Consider the following 11,387-nt stretch of genomic DNA (forward strand, 5'->3'; position numbering starts at 1 on the left):
GTGTGAGAGTAATACAACAGTAGGATCACAATCAGTATCTTAATTGACCATTACTCATAAAAAAAAGTGTGTGGAAATTGCTGTTGTACTAGAAGTACAGCACCAGCACTCAATACAATAAACAGTGGCCTTAAAATTAAAACACTAAGACAGTATTGGTCACAAGAGGTTCGCGGATGCTCAGCAGGTGGGACGTGTGATGGCATGGGAGGCCTGGGGGGACGCGGCTGCGGTGGCTGGGGCTGTGTATCCCAGTCCGGATACCAGTTGGCATAACCTAAAAGTCAGTGAAGAAACAGGTGTTAAGACCTAGTCTTAGCCATACTTACAGGAAAGCCATTAAGAACAATTTGATACGTACTTACCAGCTTCTCACATTTTGTATTTTCTGCAAAGAGATCAGAAGAGGAAAGCAATGTGAGTACCATTCAATGGTGGTTCTTATTGTAAAGAGGTAAGCCTTTGCACTGATGATGCCAGTTAATGCCTAGAACATCCTGCAAGGGGGAAGCAGGCCAGTAAGAGCAGGGTCCCAACTGGTGTGGAGTTCATATTTTTTATTGAATTGAAAGAGAAACAGAAAAAAACCAGCTGTATCAGGAAGAATTTGTGTCATGGAGATGAGGGAATAAAAAATAACAACAAAACATGGAATTAATTTAAAATTGTTACATATACCAAATTTAAGTAGTTACAGACAGACAAATATAACTACTAATTTATCACAGAAGTACACCTTTACTAAAAGTTTTGATGCATTTGCAGGATTACCTATGTGCATCCTATTGAAATTCCTCTTTTGCCCTATAGGAGAAAATGGTAAAAGCAGGTGGTAGGATCTAGCACTTAACTTTAAAATTCCCTGTTCCTCCTGTCCCTCCCCCTAGTCATTGAGATATTTCTAGTTTTCCTGTGATGCATCAGTCTGTGGCTTTCAGATAAGTCAGTCAGGATATTACAGAAGGAAATAAGAGCACCAAATGCTCAATTATTTCTACAGCTGAAGCTCTCTAGAGCCTGGCTAGTAAAGACCATCCCCATTAAACCTCTGTATAAAATTCATATTTGATTTAAGACATTGCTGCATCTCCTTTAATTAATAAGTCCCAAACTGGGCAATGTTTGTTAAAAACATTGCCCAGTCTGGAACTAGGTAAATTGACATAAAGGTTCACTGCTGTTTGGAGCAGACTCAGTGATGGGGTGTGGGCTGTGCGTTTCCCTGCTGTGCCCACACCCTGAAACCAAAGAGACAGACCCAGCACAGAGTCACTCTGGCTCATTAGAGGGGAGGCAAGGAGGAGGGAGCAGGCTGAGCCCCTCGCCATCACTCACTTCTCTCCCAGACCCAGGCAGCATGTTTGCAAGGAACACCTCCAACCCTGAAAGGTTTTTACTCCAACCACACTCCTTTCATTGTTACATCTTTTGCAGGGTTTGGGAGTGAGCTGTGCCAGCTCAGCCCCGCATCAGCTTCCAGCACCTGCCAAATGTCCCACAGCTGCCACAGGCCTGCTCCAAAGGGGTTACCAGTCCTTTATTAATTGCTCCTCGAGATTTGATTAAAGTCCCCTCATGCCCTGAGCCTTCTGAGCTCTGTTACAACTCTTCATTTAATTATTTACCACCAGCACTGATAACACTGAACATAGTAGGGAAAAAGATTACAAACAAGCTCTCACTGCTGTTTTTCAGAAAACTGTGGAAGTTAAACTGTGCTTTTTGATACAGTCTTATTATTAGTTCAGAAATACAGTTGTCTGGAAAATGTGTTAGGACATGCTAAATAAGCAGAAAAGCAGAAGATACATTTCCTATTTCTGCTGAGAGAGAAGAACTAGACAGTGAATATTTGTTGGGGCTAAAATTTTGGATTTGACTTCCTGACCAGATAAAAGGGAGAAAATAGTCTGAGTCTTCTCTACATCAGAAACTCTGGCTTCTTCTTCTGAAAGCCTTCAACTACAAAGTTTTCAATTATTTCCTCATTACAGTATTCCTCCCAGAGTTTGGTACTGCTGTTTTGAGGTGTGCTACAGACCTACTATGCACTTAGTGCAAATTGACTCGTTGTTGTCTTTCCACTGCTAATTATGCTACTTTTGTTTCTGTGCAATTTTCTTACATGATCCCTTTGGTCTTACCACAGAGCTTGTCTACACACTTCTCATTACTGCATCTACTGCATGGCTGTCCTTCTTTATATGGTTTTCTTGGGTAATTCCCCCTGCAAAACAGGAACAGTATTTTGTTAGCTGTCATTGAAAAGCTGTCAAGGGGAGGGAATACCCTAATCAAAAAAATGGCCATTGCAATTTTTTGAAACTCTTTTTACATCAGATTAAAGCTCTCATTGGCATGAGAAGCAGTTGACTCCTGCCACTGAAAATTAATGAGACTTCTTAGGCAATACTGTATTATTGTAAGCATACACAAATTTGCCTCTAGCCCATCATTACGCACCTGGATTCTAAAAAGCAAACATGTAAAAAGTAAGTAGAAATACTGCAAGGTACCAGATAAACTAGAGGACTGTCTTCCTTTTATTTCTTAAATTGCAATGTCTTATTTGAAATTCGTGTAGGGCCAGAGAAAGATGTAATCTTTCTGAAGCAGGAAGATTACACCTTCCCCACATTTCCTGGAAAGACTGAAATCAAAACATATTTTCTTCCACCATCTGCATTATGGTGAGTGGTGTCAGCTATGATCTGCTCTCCTGCTTTTTTTTAAATGGGATTTTCTGCAGTTCCAGCTATGTCCAGTAGCTTCTGTTCCCAATGGCCAGGGGAAGTTTCCCTTGGACAAGTGACATGAGGATGTAGCTTATTCTGAAATTTGTTACAACTGCACCCATCATATCAGTTGGCACCTGATACCAGATCAGTTGGGTTATTTAAAAAACAAAACAAAACAAAAAAAACCTCAAATGCCACAATTAACTTACGCTGGCCCATAGTCACAAACAAAATGTGCTGCTTTGAATAGTCCTGGAAAATTTTCAACTGTATTGCAGAAGTGAACTGCACAGCCAACTTTGTAACTCTCTGCCCAGACGACCTGCAGGACAAAGGGAAGTATTTAATGCACTGTTCAAATACTATCAAAGCGACAGCATCAAGAAAAGAAGGAGAAGGGAAGTAGCTCAGGGAAATTTAAATCAGCTGACACAGGAGCAACTTCACCCAAAGGGCAGCTGGGACAAATGACAGATTGATAGCCATTTTTGCACTAATTATCTGGCTACCCTTTAAATGTGAAATTGTCAGGGGAAAATCCCTTTCCACCATTCCTGGAAGTAGAACTTGACATACCTGGGGCTCATAATATTTATTTCCAATCTCATGCAACAATAAACTGGGGGGTGCAAAGCCCTGCTGTAATTCCTGTTCCAAAGCAATCTGTTCCAAGCGACTATCCATATGTTAGACTATAAAGCACTGGGCACGTAAGACTTACCTGAGTGTAGTGACCACACTTGTCAGTACACGTATTGGTGCTGAAATCATAGCTGCTGACTTCATTAAACCAGGACCTGAGAGCTGCATCCACAGAGAAGATGTGGGCTGTGCCAGTCCAGATGTTTTCTCCAACAAAGCGAAAGGTGGGGTGCATTTTTCCTGGCATTTCAAGGTAGGTATTGTGGTTAAACTTACACTTCTTTGCCCATGCTTTGGCAGTCTTAGCTAAAGCAGCATCCCAGGACTGCAGAAAAGGAAGAAAGCATACTATAACCTGCACTGCAGTGACTTCACCGAATTCAGACATTTTTAAATAGAAACTTTTCTGCTTCCCATCCCTGCTTTCAGTTTTTTTCTCTCACTTGACATTTCTACTCCCATAACAAATTTTTGTCTTCTTTCTCCCTTAGCTATTGCAGGATATGCAGGATCTATCCACTGTTCAGTTGTATCTGACTTGTTAATATATTTACAGCTGGAGTGCAATCTTTAAGCTGCTACACCTGGAAGGGGTAACTGTGTGAAATTTCCAGCAGAGGGGCTTGGGGGACTTTGTGCCTAGGAGATGTTGGCTGTCCAGGGATTTGCACTTGGCAATTATTACCAGACCAGATAGGAATTCTGTTCTGCTGGCCAGGACAGAAGGAAGAGTTACAGCTGCTCCCTTCCTTAGCTCCTTCTGCCTCTTTTCTCTTTTCTCTTTTCTCTTTTCTTTTTTTCTCTTTTCCCTCCTCAGCAGATGGATAAAGCAAATAAAAGACTCCCTCATCTCTGCTGGGCTGAGAAGGAAACACTCCCATCCAAAGAGGCAAAAGTGATAATTTAACAAACCAGTCTGGCAGACTTGAAGATTTTATGCTGACAAGTAAAGTTCAGTACAGGGAAATTCAAGTTAAGGGATGTGAGAAAAAATTGAGTTTGTGTTCCTAATAACAGGTTTGGAGATGGCTATTACTACTTGAAAGTAGTAGACTAAAAAGCAAACAAAGTATTAGAAACTCTTTGCAAAGGAATGGAGAATAAAACCACATATATAATCACACTTCTGCAGAAGTCCTTTTAAATGCTGTGTGCAGCACAGCACCCTACCTCAGGAAAGGTACACTAGAACTAGAAAGGCCAGAGAGAACTTCGAGTAGGATGATCATCTTCAAGTTCAGAGAATTTTCATATAGCAACAGAAAGTGCTCTGCAGCTTCAATGTGAGACATCTGGACATCTTGTGTGAAATAGGTAAATAAGCAGCATTAACTAATAATAGCAGTATTGAACAATACTGTGAAAATGAATGTGTATTCTATTTCATACAAAGAATCAACATATATGTTACAGAAATCATTAACTGAAATGGAAAGAATAGCAGTACAAATGAAGAATAAGATGGGCTAAATGAGAAGCCCAAATATAATAATTTCAAAAAGATCACAAACACCACCTTACCATGCGAAACATATTGCTGGCTGGTGGACTCACTTTGGATCGAAATGTGTTGTGAGCTCTCACACAATCCTCAATGAACTTTGCATCTTCTATGTCAGGCAAGGGATAAGCATGAAAGCAAGAGAAAAAATCCAGTAAGAACAATGCAGCAAAGAAAAATGTGGTTTTCGTCATTCTCCAGTGTTTTTTCATAAGTTTTAAAATGAAAAATCTCACAGGTGGAGATGAAACTGGCAAGCAGTTTTGCAGAGGTTGTCCCCTGGGTGTGGAAGAATTTGAAAGTGTCAAACAGGAAGTGAAGAGCAATTGCTTAATCAGGTACAATTCTATCTGACATCATAGCTGGCAGTCAAAGGGTAAAGCATGAAACAGGCACCTGCCATGCATATCAACAAGGAGCAACACTCCAAGTATACTTCTGTCTTTTCTTTGAGTGTGCTCCATCCTGGTTGAATGCCAAACCATTCTGTGATTTTAGGTCTTATCTGAAGAGATGCTGCTGAACAGCTTTCTTAAAACCTGCATGAATCACAAAAAAATGCAGCTTTGACAAAACAGAAATCTGCTATTCAGCTGATTTTCCAATAGTATTGCTTAGTCATACCATCTTAGTTACAATTATGTGGCAGGACATTACTTCCATATCAGAATTACTCAAGAAATAAACAGAATTAGGAAACCTGTGCTTCAGAAGGAAGAAAAAGAAGGTTCCTGAACAGCACCCTGCTGCAGAACAGACATTCTGGCCTGGTTTGGTGTGTGTAACAAAAAATAAAATTTGGAAATCCCAGGCTTGAGTATGTGTTGGTTCTCTCTTCCTTAATTACTTGCTATTACGTGCTAGCCTGAAATCACTGGAGCAGCTTCCTGTGCTCCTGGAGAGCAGCTACAAGATTAGCACTCCTGGTATAACATTCCAAGTCTGATCACTTCTCAGGGCAGTAGGATGGTATGTGTTGGCATTTGTATTGTCTCCCCAACTGTTCTACAAGCTGGTTGAATATTTCTTTTTTCAAACCTAAGCCAAATTGTACAAATATGCAAGAGCATAAGAAGAACCATATGTTTTAAGAGCTAAGGTCTTGTAACCCAGTTTTAGGTAGGTTTACAGGGAAAACCTGTTGCAAATAGATTGCAAAATATGTTAATGGGTCTCATTCCTTGCTCAGTTTTGGTGGCCAGACTTAATGTAAAACCATGATTATATTACAATTACATGCAGTTTGAACAAAAACACCCATCACACTAAAACTGCACCATTAAACAGCACAGTTTATATGCACTTATATATGCATGCAGTAGAAATTCTGTTTGGAAAATGAGTGGTGATTTTATGCAGTAGGAAATTTTGATGGGTCCAGGATAGTCCAGGTTATAAAATGCTTTCTTGCATTTCTGGCTCCATCTAGTGTCTCTGTCTATAATTAAAGCAGAAGTTCAGCCAGCCCTCGAGCATCTATGATATTTTTCCAATAAGAGAGTTTCAGATTTTTGCCAGCATTAAGCAGTGGATCTCAACAATTAAGTTTTGGGATTTGGATAGCACATTACAGCATTATAGCACATTTGGATAGCACAGTCTGAACAATACAAGCCATTGCCTATCCACAGATCTCAAGTGAAATTTGGCACCATGAGCTGAGTACATGCAAGAAGATTTACAGCCTCATGATTTTGAAAAATTCTCCGTGTTTACATTCCACTTTTGCACTTCTGACCTGCTTTTAGTTCAAAATGGCTGGAAAAAGAAAACCTCAGATTTTAAATTTTTCCCCAATGTTCTATTTAGTCAGAGGACTAAAACCTGGTGAATTACAGCCTATTACAGATATCCATGATGCCTGGGAGTCTGTGAAATCACATTTAATTTTGTTCTCAAATCATCAAGTTCCCCACAGTATTGTTCCTTTTGTTGGGGAGAGAAGGTCTGACCTTGACTTACTAGGTTGAGTTGAACAAATGGGGTAGATCTTCTGGGTTTTCTTATTCTATCCACAGGAATAGGCAGCTGCAAGATCACTTGGCCTTCCAGACCTGTGAATAAACTAATATTCTGACATGCATTGCTTCTGCTATTACACACTGGCACCTCAGGGCAGAAAACAGATTACAGGACAGGACAGTGGTGATATTGAATTTCCACAAGAATTATTCTGTAAGAAATCATTTTGTATTCATTAAAAGCTAAAAAATGCTGAAATTATTTTGTAAAAATGAGGCTGTAAATAAACACTTTCACAATTAACAGAGAAGGCCATTAGTATGTGGCTGGACTGCAGATAGTTTCACTGTAATTTTGAAGTGATCTGGATATTACTCCTGTAAACTTAAGTGCAAAAGTTTTGGCACTGCATATTTATAGACTAAAGAGTTTTACCTGCCAAACTTAAGAGAAGACAGGCATTACAGTTTAGGCATCTGCTTTGTCTTAGGAGATTCTTCTAATACCTTCTGTGCATGATTAACCAAACTGTATTGAATTCAGGTAAAAATGTTTCATTCTATAGCTAGAACATCTGGATGATCATAAATTCCATTTCTGGAAGACATGAAGACATGGTAGCTTAGTCAGTATTGAAGGATCTCTCCAGTAGGAAGGGTACAGGCCTCAGGTGGACAAACTGACTTGACCATTCCCAAAAGTTCCATCTCTTCAATTATAAATGAAAGAAGCAGCTGTGTTCATGAAACATAACCATTTTTTTTTAATGGATCTTAATATTTAAAGTGGTGTTACCTGAATACTGAGTTAAGGACTAAGCATTTCAGAGACCTTTATGTAACAGCCTCACATATATTTTTGAGATTTCTACCATTTTCTACCATTTTGGGATTCCAGTGATGTGGCTCTCTTATAGGTCTACGCAGCCCATCCATTTATGGGTCATAAATTTTACCCATTTTCAATTTTGTGTCTGAGCCTTCAAGAACACAACTGCTCCTGGATCGTGCATGGTCTTTGATTATCAGTTATGATGTTCATAGTGTTTAACCCATGTACACTGCTTGTTTTTTCTGGTGGTTAGTTTTCTTTGTAATGTTGCCTGAAATGCATGAACATTTTGATATGACTTAACTGTGTATACCAGGAAAGTAGCAACCAAGGGAAAGAAAGTTCAGATGTGAACATCACTCTAAGAGAAATGTGCAAAACCCTCCAGAATTCTATGCAGACTAGGTTGAATTGCAGTAATTTAAATGTGAAAACTACCTTGATAAGTGACTTTTCATAATTTATTGTGCCACAGAAAAAATGAAAAATACTTTCCTATGATACTGTCTACTTCTAGCCTTCTAAAAAATCTACTATTGCATCCTGGGATTGGGGTTTTTTTTTAAGGGGTTCTTATTTGTGTTAGCTAGCCGAGTCTTGTGTACCCCTGTGCTTCCCCCGTGTCTTCTTCCCCCCGCGGTTTCTGGCCCTATGCTGCCTGCTGTTGGGCTTTCCCCTCTGCCGCTCCTGTGACCACTCCCCCGTCCGGCCCTGGGAACCTCATGTCCGCTGCCCCATCCCCACGATCCCACTCAGCCCGAGGCTCAGTGTCCGCCCCTGCGGTTCTCTGGTTGGTCGCTGTCTTACGTCATCACCGCGGCACCCGCACCGATTGGGTGGGGGGACGTCTGCCCTCCCTATCACATCCCCTATATCATCCCGCTCCCTCCCGGGTCCCACCGCCATTTCCCCCACATGGAGTGGGAAGCGGGGGTCGCTTACACCCCCCACCGCAGCTCTCCGTGACAATAAAGCCTTCCACTTTCCTTCGTGGGTGATTTGGACATTCCTTCCCTCTTTGCCTCGTACCCTTGCGTGGGCAACAGAACCCGTCAGACCCCGACCGGCGTGCCAGCAGCAGCGGCACGCGGGAGAGAAGCTGCGGACCCGGGTGTCCGGGGGGAGACAGCGCCGGATCTGCTCCGGACCTGGGAGAAAGAGCGCGACGCCGCAATCTACTGCCAAATAAACAGCAAAACTGAAATCCTCCAGCCTTGCTTTTGGTTTTGTTATAGGCAGAATCAGGGGCAGAAAACAAGAATTAACACTTGAAGAGAAATAAGCGAGAAATGACAAAAAGAACTTAAAGGAAAATGCTCCATAAATTATTCTGGTAACTTTTGGTGTTTTCATTTCACAATCCAAAGCTTACTAAAGAAGAATCTCACAGATACCATTGTGTCTGGTAACACAATGGTAGCACAGTATTTTCATCTGTAATTTACATGGAGAGCAGTCTAAGCATCTTTGAACACTGAGATAAGAAATTTAAGAGCTGCTTTTACTAGATAAGATCCACTTGACATTAAAATTATCATCTGTTTTAGATCAGTAAAATATAATGTATTTGCTTATAGATGAAACTGATTCTACTGCAAAGCTTATTTTTTCAAGATGGGAATGAATAATTAAGCTTAAAATATTAAGTGTTCAAAAGAAAACTTTACTTTCTCAGCAGCATTATGTTTCTCTGAATTACCACTGAGAAATCAGAATATAATGAATTTTGTCGTTATTTTTTTTCTTTTCTTTTTATGGGAATTGTAAGGAAAAAAAATTACTTTGGTTGGATTTTATCCTTCTATCAACATTTTTACTAAGTAATACCCACAGACGTTCTGCAATTACTGTGATTACTTTGAACAGCATCTCCAGACTTATAGAATACTGAACTCTGTGGCTTGGTAACTAGAGAACTGGAAATTATTATTTTATAAAGTTCATGTAGTAATCATGCAGTGAAATGAGAAGTGAGGCTTTCAGTGAGGTCAATGTTGTGGACAAGAAGAGAGAATTATTATATAAGGTACTGAGGTGAGCCAGTGCAGGGGTAATGCAGTACAGTCATTGCTTGATGTTCAAAAAGACAGTGAGCTGCCACTTGCTACCATATGTACACCTCTGTGTTATTTTACAGATGGTACTGATTTACATGGCAGGCACTAACCAGGACATTTTACCACAGACAACTCTTACTTGAATGCAACAACCACAAACCCTAGTACAGTTCTGCACTGCACAGATTAAAAATCTGATCTCACCATACCAATTTAATGACATCAGCAACATCAAAAACTTCATGACCTCCAATCCAAATATTCTCTCCAAGAGATGTGAAATTAGGATGGTACAGATGTTTCTTACTTAAATATAAACGCATTCATTTGTCTATGCCCTTGCAGTCTGTGCCAAAGCTGCATCCCAAGTCTACAAGGCATGAAAGTTGAAATAGTTGTGCAATGTTGAGTTACAACAAAATCTTAATCAGATAAAGCTAGTCAGCAATAAGCAGATAAATATCAAACACTGGGGTTTCATAAAGAAATACTTTTCCTTATTTAGGCAAGTACCTGTGGTTTATTTTAATTGACTTTTCCTATTGCAGCACAGAAATAAAAACCAATTTAATGAGACAAGTTTTTCCTCCCTTCACTGTTGAAAATTAACTTTGCAAGAACACTTGCTAGCAACTGAAAAGATAGTTGAAATGCAGTTTTATCTTCAGGCAAGGAATAGCTGGCATGCTAATTAAATACAAAATTTTTTGGGGTTTATTGTTGAACAGGTCATTAAGGGTTTTGATTTGATACATAAAAATTAATTCAAGGTAAAATGCACAGATATTGTAGATTCAACAGTACAAATATTTTAAGTATTTTTAAGAGAGCCTCTGGAAACAAATATTTACTCTTTTATGGTATGGCTTTAAATACATATCAGGGCAATTTACAAAGACAGCTTCATGAGGTAAATGTGCCAATTCCTGGCCAGTAATTCGTTCTACTACCTCTTCTTTGCAGCTCATTCCTGAATATGAATGATCTTCTGTATTTGTCTTCCAGTCATGACTGTTTCAGAAAGTTTACCATTAAAGTACTCAGTTTTATATCTTAACAGAAGATGCTGTGATTTATTGCTTAGGCTTACTGGTGCTCATATGTTTCACTCCACTCTTAAGTTTCTTTTTGAACTTTACAATTAACTCCACTGACTGCTGATACTCTTTTCTCCCTAAGGCCTTTGGTTTTTTTCAAGCCATACTTTCAGTCATAACTTTCCCTGGGTTTCCTATTCTTGAGCATTTAAAACGGTGTGTGGTGTCTTTTGCAAACTTCATCACTTCCCAAATCACCACCCCTCCCCTTATCTGCCAATCCAGCTTAAAACCGACCCAAGCAAAGGACATTCTGTGCTGAATAAAAGAGTGCTCCAAGTGTGTTCAGGATGCTCATCATTTAGCTGCCCATTGCTAACATGTTCCTCTTGGGGCACTAGGCGGACTAAACATCAAACATCGGCTTTTCCTGCATCTTCTTCACCTTTGTTTGACCCTTTCCAGCAAAAATTTTCATTTGCCAGCGGAAATGCCCTTCAGCGCTAGGAGTACAGCTCACACGTGTGCTCCTGAAGGAGAGCCCGGCTGCCGTGGGCGGAGCTGTGGTGCCGTGCCGTGCCGCGGGGCGCCGCCGGGGGCGCTGTGGTGCGGGGCGCGG

General features: G+C 40.3%; 1 protein-coding gene across 1 annotated transcript; it reads right to left on the reverse strand.

Annotated features, from left to right (window-relative positions):
* Positions 1-50: 50 nt before the first annotated feature.
* LOC128788481 (glioma pathogenesis-related protein 1-like) lies at positions 51-5,075 on the reverse strand. Its single transcript, XM_053943547.1, has 6 exons — positions 4,902-5,075; positions 3,460-3,705; positions 2,948-3,060; positions 2,145-2,227; positions 362-388; positions 51-277 (listed from the first exon to the last, which is right to left on the reverse strand). Exons 1-6 carry the CDS (start codon positions 5,073-5,075, stop codon positions 51-53), a joined length of 870 nt encoding a protein of 289 aa, XP_053799522.1.
* Between the last annotated feature and the right edge of the window lie 6,312 nt (positions 5,076-11,387).

The sequence above is a fragment of the Vidua chalybeata genome, chromosome 5, assembly GCF_026979565.1.
Source record: "Vidua chalybeata isolate OUT-0048 chromosome 5, bVidCha1 merged haplotype, whole genome shotgun sequence".
NCBI lineage: Eukaryota > Metazoa > Chordata > Aves > Passeriformes > Viduidae > Vidua > Vidua chalybeata.

Coding starts and splice junctions, on each gene's coding strand:
- LOC128788481 (XM_053943547.1), bottom strand. CDS start 5,075: ATGACGAAAACCACATTTTTCTTTGCTGCATTGTTCTTACTGGATTTT. Junction 389..2,144: donor GTGTGTAGACAAGCTCTGTG/GTAAGACCAAAG, acceptor ATCTCTTTGCAG/AAAATACAAAATGTGAGAAG. Junction 278..361: donor AAAATGTGAGAAGCTGGTAA/GTACGTATCAAA, acceptor ACTGACTTTTAG/GTTATGCCAACTGGTATCCG.